Source organism: Lactuca saligna, chromosome 8 (assembly GCF_052625555.1).
Source record: "Lactuca saligna cultivar CGN05327 chromosome 8, ASM5262555v1, whole genome shotgun sequence".
NCBI classification, from domain to species: domain Eukaryota; kingdom Viridiplantae; phylum Streptophyta; class Magnoliopsida; order Asterales; family Asteraceae; genus Lactuca; species Lactuca saligna.
In genome coordinates, this window is record NC_136424.1 from 23,238,480 (window position 1) to 23,255,572 (window position 17,093).

The 17,093-nt window shown below is 32.0% G+C and overlaps 2 protein-coding genes across 2 annotated transcripts; both read left to right on the forward strand.

Annotated features, from left to right (window-relative positions):
- The first annotated feature begins 9,612 nt into the window (after window positions 1-9,612).
- LOC145009475 (uncharacterized) lies at window positions 9,613-12,577 on the forward strand. The gene is made up of 3 exons (XM_078968165.1): window positions 9,613-9,621; window positions 10,026-11,171; window positions 11,258-12,577. The coding sequence occupies exons 1-3, from the start codon at window positions 9,613-9,615 to the stop codon at window positions 12,575-12,577; spliced, it is 2,475 nt and encodes an 824-aa protein (XP_078824291.1).
- Window positions 12,578-13,171: 594 nt separating this feature from the next.
- LOC145012603 (large ribosomal subunit protein eL27x) lies at window positions 13,172-13,905 on the forward strand. Its single transcript, XM_078971401.1, has one exon. It carries the CDS (start codon window positions 13,237-13,239, stop codon window positions 13,642-13,644), a length of 408 nt encoding a protein of 135 aa, XP_078827527.1. The 5' UTR covers window positions 13,172-13,236; the 3' UTR covers window positions 13,645-13,905.
- The last annotated feature ends 3,188 nt before the right edge of the window (window positions 13,906-17,093 follow it).

A 17,093-nucleotide genomic window follows, 5' to 3' on the forward strand; every position in this document is an offset into this window, starting at 1 on the left:
CTGATATTTTGATGGGATGTATGGTTTGACCTTTTAGAACATGGTTACGATGTGTTATGGTGTGATCAAACAATGTTTTTATTTATTAATGTTTTCTAAAGTAATATTTTAAAATAAAATTTTCGGACGTAAAAATTGGGTCGTTACAGTTTATCTTAAACTTTGTGGCAAATCATGTACCACTCCATTATAGGAATTGGAGACGTGTTCCTTTCCATTACTATGAAGCTATGTATCATGAAATTGAAGTAAGTACAAAATACTTTTTATATGTGAAATATTTTATACTTTTTAAATTTTTTTTTACTAATTAAATTTGTTTTTTTATTGCACACATATTTTGATCTTGATATGTATCGGGGTACAAATATGTGGGAAGCCGTTCGAGCGACTGTACAGGGCGACTGCCAAAGAGCTTATAAACACCACAAACATGACGTGAAAGATTATTTTGATAGTGTTGGTGGATATGATGATGTGGAAGGTGCAAGACAAACTCCACCAGATGATATGGATGAGGAAGCTTGGAATAACATGATTGATCTTCTTTTTTTGGATGAGGGTTATAGGAAGCAGTGCAAAGAAGGTAAAGAAAGCAGGTCCAGACTTCAAATTACGAGTTCTCATGGAAGTAGAACATATGCAGACAGACGACGTGAGGAGGTAACTAAATTTATTTGTATTTTATAAAAAATTTATTAACATTTATCTAAATATATTAATTGTTTTCGGCTTATTATAGAGAGAAAGAGGAGAAGACCCGCAACATATCGACGGTTGGAGACAGATGCGATTTAAAGAAAGTCGGGGATGGTGTACACCACAAGCAGAAGTCGTTTGGGTAAGTAATAAAAAAAGTTAATAAGTTGTTTGATAAATATGTTATTATTATTTTAGTTAGTTTAAGGTATAATATTATTATTTTAGTGTATAAATTTAGTTATTTTTTTAATTAATATACTTTTATTGTTTTCTTTATCTTAGGAAAACATTCAACGAGAGAAGATGGTGATGCAATCACAACTCGGGGAGAACGAAAAGTTAAATGAAGAACAATGCCTCGCTCGTGCCCTCGGTGAGAGACGTGGGCATATTCGCGGAATTGGAAGGAAACCAAGCATCAACAATAATTTATTTCCAAATGAACATACCAAGCGTTCCAATGCTTCCACATCCCAATCTTCAGATAATCCCCAAGTTGCTGTATTATCCCAACAAATGGAATTCATGCAGCAACAAATGCAACAAATGAACCAAATGTTTAATAACACTTTCACGTCTTTCATTCCAAACTTCCAACCACAACCAATGCCACAATTCCAGTTTAATCCCAATATGGTTCCACAAAATAACCCCGAAACATCAAATGAACTCGCGGAGGATGATGATGATGATGTTGATGGTGGTGGTGGTGATGATGATGATGAGGATGATGATGAGGAGAACTAGAATGGTAATGACAACAATGTTTGTTCAAAACTTGTTTTTTTTTGTTATTTTGTTTGATGATGTTGATGATGATGGTGATGATGATGAGTAGGAGGAAAACTAGAATGGTAATGACAACAATGTTTGTTAAAAACTTGTTTTTTTTTGTTTTTGTTATTTTGTTATGTAGTAGAATTTGAAAGGTATGTTATGTTTATTAAGTCCTTTTGGATTTTAATCACATGTTATCTTATATTTATATTATTCTGAAAATATCCCATGTGGATTTGTTTTAAATGGTATATATAACAAAACTGGTGGATGATATATAAAAAAAATGGCTATAGAGACGACATGTCGTCGGTATAGCTTTCCAACTGTAAAAACAGTTTTCATTTTTCAAAACGACAAATCGTCTCTATAGCTCTCACTTATCCAAACGACATATCGTCTCTATAGCGTGACACTTTTACCGACGACAAGTCGTCTCTATAGGATGAGAATAAAACTTTTTCTAATTTTCTCGAAAATTAATCCCGACGACCCTTTCCAGACGACTTGTCGTCTGGACAGAGTATGCTATACCGACGACACCTGTACCGACAACATTTTCAACTTTTAGCGACGGAGCTATACCGACGACTTTTTACAGACTAAATGTTGTCTCTATAGGCTTTACCGACGACAAGTCGTCTGGACAGAGCTCAAAATTGTCGTCTGCATAGCATACGATCCTTGTAGTGCAACCTTTATGTTGGCAATGATAAGGGACTCCCTATTTTACATATTGGCTCTTCTCACATCCCACTAAAACATTTCATATTTCCAATATTCTTCATGTACCAGATATCACTAAACAACTTCTTTTTGTCCAAAATTTTCGTCTATATAATAACGTTTTCTTTGAATTTCACTCAAGTTTTTTTTGTTATCAAGGACGAGGCTACACACACCACACTTCTCACGGTCCCCAGTGAGCACGGTCTCTATGCGCTACGTTTCCCACAACTTCATTACATTCCTCACGTAGCTTTCTCTATGACTCGTGCATCTTCCACAACATGGCATAGGCGGCCTGGACATCCTCATTAACATCTTTTTTAGTTTATGCTTTCTACTTTTTATCTTCTTGTCACAAATAAAACGTTGCCAAACTTTTGTTCATCATGTCAACTAGGCAAATCTTCAAAACTTACTTTATCTATTACTTCCTTTCGTAGCAATAATATACTAGATTTGGTTTATTGTGATGTTTGGGGCCCTACTCCCATGCTTTCTTTTGATGGTTATCGACATTTTTTTTCTATGTGTTGACCATCATACTAGATATATGTGTTTTTTTCCTTTATCTCAAAAACCGGATGCCTATGCTATCTTTACAACTTATGTCACTACAGTTGAAAGATAATTTTTTACAAAATTAAAGCGAGTCCAAATAGACTGGGGTGGTGAATTTCGCAATGTATCATCATTCCTCACCAAACTAGGCATCCTTCATCAGAGATCATGTCCTCACACCAGTGCCCAAAATGATGTGAACAATGTAGTAGTCGCAATGGGTGTTCATAATAAGTAGTTAAGTGTAATATCATAATTTTTTTAGTTAAATAGTATATATGAGATGAAGTTTTTATAAAAATCTTAAAACAAAAAAAAAGCGAGTTGTATTATAAGGCTGTGGGGAGTGGTCACCACTAACCCATCAAAAAAGTGGTGTCACGTCAACTTCACCCCCAACCCACTAGACATAACAAATTGTCACCACTACACAATTATATTATTATTATTATTATTATTATTATTATTATTATTATTTAATGATTAAATTAAATAAAAACATAATTTAAAACATAATAAAATATTTTATATTAATTGAAACCACATTACATTAATTAAAAAAATAAAGAAAATTAAACTTAAAAAAATAGAAAATTAAACCTAAAATACTAAAGAAAACATATAAAAACATAGAAAATGAAAACTAACATACTAAAAAACATAAAAATAACATAGAAAATTAAACTTAAATTACTCTACTTGCGATATTTATCGAGAACTTCTTGTTGAATTTTCAATAACACCCTTAAATTTTCCGGATCGAGATTCGGTTGCGGCACCGTGTTTATAATTTGAAAATCGGTGAGTACTAATTGTCGCCGACGTTGTTCCTTCGTTGAATCAATTTTTTTTTTATAAATAATTTTGATTTTTATCGATTTTCTCTGTTAATTCGTCCTCGTTTGTTGACTTTTCGCTAGAAGACGCCCTGCCCCCTTTCTCATTTTCTCCCTTACCGGTGGTCGACGAAGTTGGACGTCCGGTAGACCCTCCCCCTCGGTTTCGTTGAATTCATCATTGAGGTCGAGGTTAACACCAATGTCCGACTAGGACGTTCTCGACCTTTTGTTGGAACCAATGGTAGATCTCGAATGCGTCGTTTCCAGATAAATGACTAATTTTTGACCATTGTGACAAACTTCTCATGCTTTTTGGTTGGAAATGGTTTACCATTGTTGGTCATTTTGTATTGGCACAACGCGACTGATAAAATGTTGAAATCGTTACAACTACTTCAATGCATATTTTTAAGATTATCGAACATACCGTTAAATTTGGTGCAAGCCATTTTGCATTGATCGAGTCGTATGTGTGACTCGTTTGCCTTCCTAATAACGTGTTGAAATGGTCTAAAACACGATTCCAAAAGCTTTGATCCGATTGCGTGTTGCCGATATCCCTGTCTTGTGATATGAAATCCAAGCTTTAGCTAAAGTTTCCTCATCCTCCTCGGTTCATTGCATATTTTTCTTTTTCCTTAGATCTTTTGGGTTTTTTTTGCCTTCTACGATTTGGTTGTGTTTCTTCAACTCGTTCGTCGTCGTCGTCATTTCCGAGGTTTACGGGTTGAGATTGAGAAAATGGAACTTGAGATGGTTGTGAAGTTTGTTGGTGTTGGGAGGTTTAGGGTTGAAATTGCGGAGAAGGTTGTTGTTGAAAGGCTTGAAATTGGGGTTGAACGAATTGTGGTGGTTGTTGTTGTTGGTAGTAGTGTGGGTGGTATGAAAGATTGGTGAATAGAAGTTGTTGTTGAATGAGGGATGATAACAATTGCATGTAGCCAATATTTGCTAACGAATCATTTGAAGTGTTTTGGGTGTTCGGGGTGGGTGAGGTATTTTGGTTTGGATCCATAAGAATATTTGATAAAGGGATTTTTTTGTTGAATATATTTTTTTGTGTGTGAAAAGTGGTATGTGTTTGAAATGAAAAAATAGAGTGATATATATATATATATATATATATATATATATATATATATATATATATATATCACTCTATTTTTTCATTTCACACACACACACACACACACATATATATATATATATATATATATATATATATATATATATATATATATATATATATATATAGAGAGAGAGAGAGAGAGAGAGAAGGTTGAGTAATAAATAATTAATTAATTCTTTTAATATATAATGTTCACATGCAACGATGATCAAATGGAGAATATCCAATCACATCATCTGTCTTGTTCCGTCTCCAGCTTCACGCCACATCCAACCCACCGGAGGTGGGGGTAGCGTTCACGCATCTTGGGGGATAACAGATCAACTCTCACACGTCTTTCATCCCTCCACTTCAAGCATCCTAAGGTTCCAGAGAAAGAAAAACTTAAGCAAAACAGTTGATGATGTCCACAATAGGTCCATGGATGCGAGGAACAACATGCTAGAATTTTTAGTTTGAGAAACAGCTATACATCTAGAAAAGTCACAAGTATCCACAAAATCGAGTCCACATGTATATATGTAAGTGGCAAAATGATGTTTGCAAAACTATGGTTTATGCTCTCGTTGTCCTTACAAGCATGTATATGTGGGTACTTATAGAGTGTAAATATATAAGTTTTATAGTTATCTCCTCCTATTTGTTCACATATCACTTTGTTATTTGATAATACTATAAACTAAATATATTTAGATGGAGAAAAGTGAGATTGTAATGAATGTTGAATAATAACAAAATGTTTTGATCCTTAAGAAGAGTCACTTTCGTTAAGACATGTTTTTATATGACCAAGGAAAAGTTCATGTCCTTATGTGGTAATGGTGTTATAAGACTTTCAAGGCGGAGTTAGAATAATAGTCATATAGATAGTTACATAGTTGTAGGGGTTCTAAAATGTATGTATTCAAAAATCAAAAAAATTGATACAAAATCATTTGAAATTTCGGATATCCAATTTTTCGGATTTGGTTTAGGATGATAATTTTCTAATTTTTGGGTATTTCAGATATCAAATATCCAAATATTTACTTTTTATTAATTTTTAATAGTTTATAACTTGTGGAAATCATGATTAGAAAATTAATTAAACTTTTACAGTAAAAACGCAAAATTATGAATTAATTATTTTAAATAAATTATTAATTAATATATATTTTTTATTATATAATATTATAATAGTTGATTCAAATAAATACATGAAATTATGTTACCTTATAATTTGTATTAATTTTATTTTATTTTTTATTCTAATGTTATTAATTTAATGTAATTAGAATGAGAAATTTAAAATAGAGAATCAATAGGTAGACAAGTGATATGATATTAATTAAAATGACTAATAGGGCGACACGTGATAAAAAAAAAAACTTTTTTGTTACTATAAGAAGATTTTATTTCAAATATAATATAACAAAGAGTGAGGGGTTTGGATGTAGTTTAGTGACTTTAATGTCTTATTATTTGGTTGTTACATTTAGGTGATTGTTTTTTTCTGAGGCATAATGTCTTCAGTTTGCAGACCATATCTGTAGACCCATGCAGTAGAAGAGGCGGATCAAACGTCTACACTCTGAAAAAAATAACACAATTTGTTTTTTTAATATATGTGGGCTACAAAAATAAGCTGAAATCTAAATAAATTGATTTTTTTTAAACTAGAAGTGATTTTTTAATATTTTTATGAACTTGTTATAAATAATTAACGAATATAGATCAACTTTTATGTATTATTGTATAAAAAATAAAAATAAAAATGGTATGAAATAACATATATATTTGATAAAAACCAACAACTTTTGTTGCAAAGTTATAACTATACATTATAATTAGTGATCAAATAATTTGATACATAAATGGATGGAAATAAACTTTGATTTTTTCAATTAAATCCATTAAAAACGTACCATAAATATTTTCTCGATAAATTGATGATACTGTATTAAATAATGTTTTACAAAATTTGGCAAAAAAATGTAAGAATATATTAATATTTTTTTATATTTATATAAACAACTTCAACGATTATTCTTGTAATAAATATTTATTTATAAATTTGTTAAAAATATCATGTTTGTATCGTCGAACATTTTTTTTTAAGTTTTGTAATTTTTTTTTCAAATTGTTTATCATTAATAAAGTTGGAAAAAATATAAATTAAAAAAACTTGAAAAAATAAAGATATATATGTTTTTTTAGGCTAGAGCCTAGAAGATGTCTGAAGATGTTAGAAGACTCTGATTCACATTTACGTCAAGAAGAGGGTGCACAAACATTTTTATGTCTATAGTTTTCAGAAAAAAAAAAAAAAAAAACAAACAAACAATCTGCGAAGGCTAATGTCTGTGCGTGGTCTGCGCGACGCAGACAGAAGTGGTCAAATAGATCTGCAGACAAAAAACAAACATTATCTTAATTTTTGTTTACTATAAGTTAGTATTTCATCAAATCTCCTATAATAAATGAATGTTTTTTTTGCCACATGTCCTCTTCTCATTTATTTGGACACATGACATTTTCTAGAATTTTTAAAATTTCTATTTTCCACTTGTCATTTTATTGTATTTTTTATTTTATTAAATTAAAATTCCACATTTAATGTGTAAAGTAATATATATGTAAAGTATTTATTAGAAAGAGTTTATATATGTAATGTATTCAATACATTAAAGTCTCATTAATTTTAATAATTCAAATTTTTTTCATTTTTTCTTATAAATTCAATTTTTTTTCATTTTTCTTATAAATTCAAACTTTTTAAATTGTTAAAATTTTATATTTGTTTTTTTTTTAATTAAACCAATGTAATACATGGGTCTCACACCTAGTTATTTAATAAATCAAGTAAAAAGTAAAACAATGATGATCTATGGTGTATAATGTCCAAATAAAGAGAAAAAAAAATGGAAGAAAAACTGGTGGATAATGGAGTTTAAAACTAAGAACCCAAACTAAAAGAAAATAAATGTTGTTAATTGTTAGAATTTGAATTTTGAAAAAGTCCCAATTCATTGACTAATTCATTTGTCACGTTTCAAATGTTAGACCTCTTCATCAAATGTTGTTGTTAAATGTTAATTGTTAATTGTTATATATCTCTTCTACCGTAATTAAGGTAAAACTTAGGTCCTGTTTGATAGCTGCTAATTGAAAAAATGATGATTAAGAAATATCTGTCTCAGTAAGAAATTTTGATCGAGTAAGAAATCATGTTGTTTGATTGTACATCTGATTGAATGTGTTGACTGATGCAAAATGATCATTTTACCCTGATCCTATATACATTTCTATGCAATTATTATTATTATTATTATTATTATTATTATTATTATTATATACAATATATAAAATGTTTGAACAACTATAACAAAAGAAAGCTTCTAATTTGGTGGTAAATATATTGTGTTGTGAGTGCAAAGTGATGGGTTCAATTCTTATCATCCTCTTTTTCACTGTTGGAATTTTAAAGCCCATGAGTAAGTTTGGAAAACCTTTCTTTATTTCTCAGTTAGTTAACTCCTTACCTCTTTCCCACTCGGATCTTGCTGATTGAGTCAGTCATGTAAATTTTGTTTATCAAACAACTTCAGCTGACCGAGTCAGCAAAAAATGTCTGACCTGACTCGATCAGACAGACATATATCAAACAGGGCCATAACTATAGTCTTCATTATCTCAGAGACATTTGTTTATATACTTTAATTAATCAAAGTTTCAAATCGACTACTATCGACCATAATATTATTTGATTTTGTAACACGATCCATTTTCAATACCGAGCATGGTCATTCCAAACATATTTTGGGAATGACCATGCTCAGTATTGAAAATGGATCTTATTACAAAATCAAATAATATTATGGTCGATAGTAGGCGATTTGAAATTTTATTAGTTAAAGTATATAAACAAATGTCTATGAGATAATGAAGACTATATTTAGTGAGTTTAAATTGTGTATAAATTTAACAACTTATAAGGCCCTGTTTGATATATGTCTGATCGAGTCAGGTCAGACATTTTTTGCTGACTCGGTCATCAGACGGTTCGATTTGGTTTTCCGTGGATACCTTAGTATACAAACCAAAGCTGACTCGTTGATATCCGATTTTTTTTTTTGTTTTAGATCGGCCGGTTCGGTTCGGTTTTGCGGTTTTTTTGCACGCCCTTAACAAAAACAATACAATTTTAGTTTGATTTGTCGGACGCACCAACTTACCTTCACACTATCTAAATTTCCATCGACTATACTTAACACATTTTCCTCTTTATACACGTATTATTTTTTCATGTTCATAGTCCCATCATGGGCGGTCCTAGCTAGGTGCCCGGTGTGGCACCGGCAACACCTAGCTTCCGCGTACGAAGTAGAATTTTTTTTTTTTTAATTTTTACCTATTGTGACACTACGTAAAAAAAATCGTGCGCCTACTAAAATAATTGTGCAAGTACATAAAAAAAATATTGTCACTCTTTCGGGAATTACCGAACAAAAAAAAATAATAACGAGCCAAATGTTTTATTCAATTGTAGTTAGTCCAATTATCTAAAGCCCTAAAACCCAAATGAAACTTAATTTGATAAATTAGCAATTGGGCTAATTGCTTTTAAAAAAGATAGCCCAATAATCCTAATTGTCAAATTATAATCCATCCATCGATTGAAAGGAAAAAAAACACACGATCGAAGAAATAAGAATAGAGGGACGCACGAAGGGAAGGCCGAAGCAGGAGGCTGTAGGCACGCACGAGTCACGACAGTATCGACTTTCTTTTGGCCCCAAAATTCAATCGATCAATCGACCTTGAGGGCTGAGGCTTGATCGATTTCAATGGTTTCATGGATCAAAATTCACAATACTTGATGTCTTGATCGATTTCACAATGAAGCAAGTAAGTTTTACCAATTACCAATTCATTAAGATATTTGAAATTGATGTGTTTTTGAAGTTAGTGATTGATTTGAGTGAAATTGATTTGTTTTGTTGAAGTTATATTGTTTGCTTAGGTTATATTGCTATGTTTTTTTATTGAATTGATTGTTTGATTATGTGAAATTGATATGTTTTATTGAATTTATTGTTTGATTAGGTGAAAGCAACTTGTTTTATTGAATTGATTGTTTGATTAGGTGAAATTGATATGTTTTATTTAATTTATTATTTGATTAGGTGAAAATAACTTGTTTTATTGAAGTCATTGTTTGATTAGGTGTAATTGTTATGTTTTTATTGAATTTATTGTTTGATTAGGTGAAAGCAAGTTGTTTTATTGAAGTCATTGTTATGTTTTTATAGGTTAAACTAAGTGGTTTTTTTACCAAAAGACAAAGACCTAATCCTAATGAAAGTGGTGAAGAATGTTCCCAAATACCAATCACCAATCAATCAATGCCTTCCGTTTCTAATCCTAATGCAACTCCACAAACATCAATCACCAATCAATCAATCCCTTCGGTTTCTAATGCAACTCCACAAACACAATGCTCTAACCAACCTAATGATAATGTTGACTTGAAGGATCTTCCAAAGGACCCGGCGGATAGGCCATTGATTACAAGTTACAAACCAAATATAAGAGATGATGTAAGAAGAGCATATTTGCTTCAAGGACCGTGTCAAGTAAGGGCACATAAGTTTCCTAAAAAAAAAATAGGTGATAGATTTAGAAGATTCGTTCCTTCATGGTTTGATGACTTTGATTGGTTGGAATATAGTGTGAAAAAGGATAGTGCATATTGTTTATATTGTTATTTGTGTGGGGACCTCATGGGACAAAAAGGAGGGAGAGATGCATTTGTTTCTCAAGGTTTTGATACTTGGAATAAAAAGGATGCATTTCGGACTCATGTGGGTGGTATTGATAGTTTTCACAACAAAGCAAAAGAAAAGTGTGAGTTTTTAATGAGGGAACAACAAGCTATCAATGTAGTCTTTAGGAGGCAAACCGAAGTAGAGGATCATAAATATAAAGCTCGATTACGTGTTTCTGTTATTGTTGTTAGACTTTTATTGAAAACCGGTTTACCATTTCGTGGTCATGACGAGTCGGTTAACTCAGAAAATAGAGGGCTATACATTGAAGTGTTAAAAGCCATTCGAGAGACTAGTGAAGATATTTTCAACAATACTTTAGAAAATGCTCCAAAAAGCAATCAACTAATTTCCCCTAAAATTCAAAAAGAACTTGTGCAATGTTTTGCACAAGAAGTATTTTTGAGTATTCGTGAAGAGATTGGTCAAGATGTTTTTGCTTTACTAGTTGATGAATCTAGTGATGTTTCAAAAAAGGAACAAATGGCTATTGTTTTGCGTTATGTCGATACTCTTGGCTTTGTGAAAGAAAGATTCATAGGTCTAGTGCACGTGAAAGATACGTCTTCTTTGACACTCAAAAACGCCATAAATGAAGTACTTACAAGTAATAAGTTGAGTTTTAGTCAGGTAATTTATTCTTTAGTTTTTTTTGTTATTTCAATTTAATATATATATATATATATATATATATTAATTGTTTTAAATTTTAATAGATAAGAAGACAAGGTTATGATGGGGCTAGTAATATGCGAGGGGAATTCAATGGTTTGAAAGCTTTGATATTACAAGAGAATGACACGGCTTTTTATGTACATTGCTTTGCACACCAACTTCAATTAGTAGTTGTGGCTGTAGCAAAGAAGCATGATGATGTTAGTGACTTTTTTGAGCAAATTTCGTTGGTGGTTAATGTAGTTTGTGCATCGTGTAAAAGAAAAGACTTACTACGAGAGCAAGCAAGAGAAAGGGTGCAAAAAGGCTTGTGTAGTGGTGAACTTGAAACCGGAAGAGGGCTAAATCAAGAGACTACACTTGTTCGAGCGGGAGAAACAAGATGGGGTTCACATTTCAACACACTCACAAGTTTGATAAAGTTATTTACGGATGTTCTTGTAGTTTTAGATTTTGTGAAAGAGGAGGGAGGGTCATTGGCAAACCGTCAACAAGCATCTGGAATCTTAGCATATTTTAAATCATATGAGTTCGTGTTTTACTTACATATGATGTATGACATTTTACACGTCACGGGTACATTGTCAAAGCAACTTCAAAGAAAAGATCTAGACATTTTAGAAGCGGCTTCGATGGTTAGAGGGACAATGGAGGCATTGCAATCTTTTAGAAACATAGGGTTTGCTAGCATTTTGCCAAAAGTATCCTCTTTTTGTGAAACACACGAAATTGATACTTTGGATATGGAAGAGTTGTATATTGGTGCGAGAAACCGTAGGACTACAAAGACTAATAGGTTTCATTTTGAGGTTGAAATCTTCAACACGGTGGTAGATATGCAACTTATAGAATATCAGGATCGATTTAGTGAAACAAGCACCCAATTACTAGAATACATGGGTGCTTTGAGCCCTTGTGATTCATTTGCACAATTTGACAAATCAAAGTTATTAAAGTTGGGTAAGTTATACAAGTATGACTTTGATGATTCAGATATGATAGACCTTGAAGGACAACTTGAGATATTTTATCACTCTTGCATCAAAGATGAGCGCTTCGGTAGTTTAAAAGGAATTTCTGACCTTTCTCGTTTAATGGTTAATACGGGGAAGCATCGATCTTATCCTTTGGTTTATAAGCTATTGAAGTTGGCTTTGATATTACCTGTAGCGACCGCAAGTGTAGAAAGATATTTTTCAAAGATGAAGCTCTTGAAGACCGACTTGCGTAACAAAATTGACGATGAATTTTTGAACGACGCATTGTTGTGTAATGTCGAGACCGAAGCACTTGCGAAAGTTGAGAATGAAAAAGTAATGGAGCGGTTTCAAAAGATGTCTGCACGAAGAGAACAACTTTAAATTCTAGTATATCGTTGTTATATTATGTTTAACCAGAAAAAAAAATTTGTATCAGATGAATAGATGTTTTATATTATGTTTGACCGAAATTTTTTTATTTTTTTTTAATGTTTTATATTATGTCTGATGGGAAAAAAAATTATGCAACCCCTATTACTAATTTCTGCGTCCGCCCCTGAGTCCCATACAAGCTTACTTAAGTTTGGGATCTCATTTTCAAACAATTCAGACAAAATAGTATCATATATTCAATCAATTTGGATTTCATTCAAGTAATACGTTTATTGTTTTTTAAATACAAACAATACTGCCAAATAGTTTTTTAGATTATAAGATATCATATGTTTTATTTAAAATGCTGATTTTTTTTTATTATTATTATTTTTTTTTAATATGAACTACAGTTTAATAGATTTAGATATTGTATGGTTAAAAAGGAAACAAATATGGAAGAGACACTTAAAAGTTCAAGGTGCTCGTCTGCACCATGATGAAAGAACAAGGGTATAAACTGCATAAGACCAAAGAGAAGACCTAATGGCATTTCCGTAATTTTATTAATAACTACATTATAAATAGAAATGGTCAGTCGAGTTTTCGAAACCCTTGGTGCATACTTTTGCGTGAGCAGCGGCGGCGGACATCGAGAGGAATCGGAGATGGTGAAGTTTTTGAAGCCCAATAAGGCCGTTGTTGTCCTTAATGGACGCTTTGCCGGCAGGAAGGCGGTCATCGTTAGGCAATTTGACGACGGCACTCGTGACCGACCTTACGGCCACTGCCTCGTTGCCGGAATCGCAAAGTACCCAAAGAAGGTGATTCGCAAGGATTCAGCAAAGAAGACAGCGAAGAAATCTCGTGTGAAGGCGTTCATCAAGCTCGTTAACTACAATCACATCATGCCGACGAGGTACACCCTCGACGTAGATCTGAAGGACGTTGTAACCGTTGATGCGCTTCAGTCACGTGACAAGAAGGTTACTGCTTGCAAGGAGACCAAAGCACGGCTTGAGGAACGATTCAAGACTGGAAAAAACCGTTGGTTTTTCTCGAAGCTCCGCTTCTAAGTATAAGATGAGTTGTCTCTGGTTTAAATTTTGTTGTCTTCGTCAATATCATGATAGACTTTGATTACTGGTAGTTCACATTTATTTTTGAAGTGTTTTATTTTGAGTGATATTTCTGTTGCATTTGATAGTTACTGAATCTATTAGGTAAACATTTCTTAATCGAGTTTATTGCCCAATGAGTATGTTATTTTAGCATCATTGAGGACGATGATGCCTAATTTGGTTCGAATACATTGGGCTTGAATGTGTCTTATTATCTATTTCCTCCAATGAACATAAAATGATAACGTATGAAAATAGCAAAATTTGATGGAATTAGTTGTGTGATTTCCTTAAACGCTGAATGATTTCTGATCCTTGTGTATTGAATTCAGTTTCGCTTTGCCCCAGAATCTATTATGATTAGGGTTTTGATTTTTGTTTAGGATTGGTTTAAGAATTGCTTTTTCATGGCTAGATCTGGTTGTTGTTATCATTCATTTCCTATTATTATTGTTTGGAAAAGATTTTGTTAAGCTTATGAAAAAGTTATCTCTTTGGTCTTTTGGATGTCAACATTATTGGCTATCAATTTGTCCATGTTTTGATACAGTGGTGATTATAAGGATCATATGCTGGCAGTTTCATATATAAACAATTTCAACTATGTGTTTGATAGAGGGATAGCAGGACTTAAATAAAATTTGGTTGTTTTGATTTTGCCTTAATGCTTGTTGTTGTTTTTGTTGCTGCATTATCTTTGTTTATAAACAACTTTTTTTTAAAGATTTTTGTTGCCTCTTTGGATGAGTTTAACAGCCTTGTTTTTTCCATACCCAAATAGCTAGATTTCTTTCACTCGGGTTTTTTTTTTTGGTTAAAAAAGGACAATTTATTTCTTATCTTCATTTCAAGAAGAAGCTTCAACATCTCATACAAGTTCTCATACCTTGTATAGTTGGTTACTTTCTTCTTAATCTAATACTTGATTCTTAAAGTTTGCTTTCAAGTTGGGCTTTCTTAATTAATTTTAGTAGGGTTTGTTTGTTGTGTTGTAAGTTTCTTGATTAGCCACAAAATATTTATTTATTATTTGTTTAATAGACGGTTTGTGTTCAGTCACAAAATTTTTTGGGAGCTTTTACCAAAAAAATTAAAAAAAAAAAAATAGTTCGGTTTAGGAGGTTTTACCTTTCATGTTAACAAAAAGCTCATAGATTTCGTAAACAAATTTACAAGATTACCTTTAAAAGTATCTAGTTATTTTGACTGACATTTATATACAAATAGAAGTTATTGTTTCTACTAGCTACAACTTCTTGCACTCATGTAGTTTTGTTGTTTGCGTAAAATTAAGTATGATATTGATAAAAGGCTAAGTAATTGTTTCTTTTCTTACTTGAGGAGCTTAATAGGTTATGTATTTAATATATTATATATAGTTGTTTTATATTTACTTAAGGCTGTTTGATAACCTTTTTGCTACTCTGAATATTGAATGATTTGGTTGATTCGTGGCTAAATGATTCAGATACTCTTAATGAAATTGCATATGGATGAAAATATATTGTTTGGTCGTGTCTTTGAATGTTTGTGCTGAATGAAAAATGATTTACCCTTTCTGCCTTGACTTTCGAATTGCATGACAACATTAAATCAAGTACTTGCACTAAATCGTGAGTTATCTTCTATAAAAAAGAAAGAAATATATGAAGAAAAACATTTGTTAACACCAATATAGATAAAAAGACAATGATCACCAAAAACCAACTATAGCAACAAACTTTGTATATTAAAATCAGTTTGAAATAAACAACACCACAACCTCGATTAAAATTCATGTCAAACAAAATTCCAAGATTGACTGGCATGGCATATCTACTTGAAACTTACTTGATGCATAAATTTTTTACTCCAACAAGCTAGCTAGCTATCATGGGTACAAAGATCGTCGTGTTACTTGTCCCACCAGCTTACCTTCCCGTTTCCCCGGTGCAACATTCAACGACATGACTTTACCTATCCTCCTTAATTCATACTAAAATGACTTATTCACTGCAAAATGTACCTCTAAACATCAAAATTCACTTTTAAATGCATATAAGCATGGATATACAAATTGCAAGCCAAAATTATTTCAATTGCTAACGTTACATATATGATAACGATGATAGGACCCATAAGTGGGTTAGCCTCCAAGAAGATAGATTGAAGAAGAATGCACAAGACTTTGAACAGTTTTACGTATATGATAATGATGATAGGACCCTTAAGTGGGTTAGCCTCCAAGAAAATAGATTGAAGATTGAAGAATAACACACAAGACTTTGAACACTTTTACATATATGATAATGATGATAGGACCCTTAAGTGGGTTAGCCTCCAAGAAGATAGATTAAAGAACACACACAAGACTTTGAACAATTTTCTGCATGTTTTTTTCCAAATGAAATTACATGACTTTAATAAGAAAATGCTACCTTAAACTAAATGCATTTTATTGGAGAACACGGGTGATGCAATTGGAAAACTATTTCTCCCACTAGCTAAATTATCACGTGTTTAATGTGATTGACTAATTCATTTTGAACCTCTTGGAGCCTTTATATTGACAACTTCCGGTCCGGTTGTGGTCAATGGATCTTCCATGTGCTTGTGGTGTTGAGTTAAGTCTAAGACCGTATCAAACATTCTCATGAAATTGGTAAGCCTGCCACCACTATAACCCCATATTTAATACATTGTTCGCAAATGCAAAGGAAAAGGAAGTTGCAGATATCAAATAATAAAAGTCAAAGTTCAAAGTTAAAATGGTTGAGAATCTATAAAATCTTCAAAATAGGCCTAAAAGATTTTTCCTTTTTAGTGAATTTTTTTTAATGAATAAGGATCAAAGTTGTCAAATTGTGAAAGTTGAGAATTGACTTTGATTGATAAAATAGGACTTGAAAGTCAAAAATTATATGGAGAATGAATATTTAGGAAGTATTAATGTACTAATTTGTTTCCAAGTCAATATAACGGCCTAGGAGTAAACTTTTGAAGTTGGATGACCAAAATTGCCAATAAGATAAACTTAAAGGGACTTTTACTTAGTCATGACCGTATTGATATGAATTGGAAAATTATGAGGCTCATACATATAAAGTTCCATTAAAAAAAGTTGTCAATTTGTGACCATATTAGAGAAATCACACATGAGGGGCCATAATGTAATATGAGGATGTATGTAGATAAACTTGATTGTTTCTCTCCATTTAGGAGAAACACAACTTAGATGGGAGGGATGAGGTTGTCACGGTATTCATGGATGATTCCAAGCAATTCTTAGATGACTGGAGTGAAATAATTGAAAGTGGAGTCAAGGTTTGAATGTGAGAGATCAACTCATACTTACAGGGTAAAAACTCACCCTCTGATTTTCTAAACTCAATATATAGTTTAGGGTTTGGATCCAAATCCGAAAA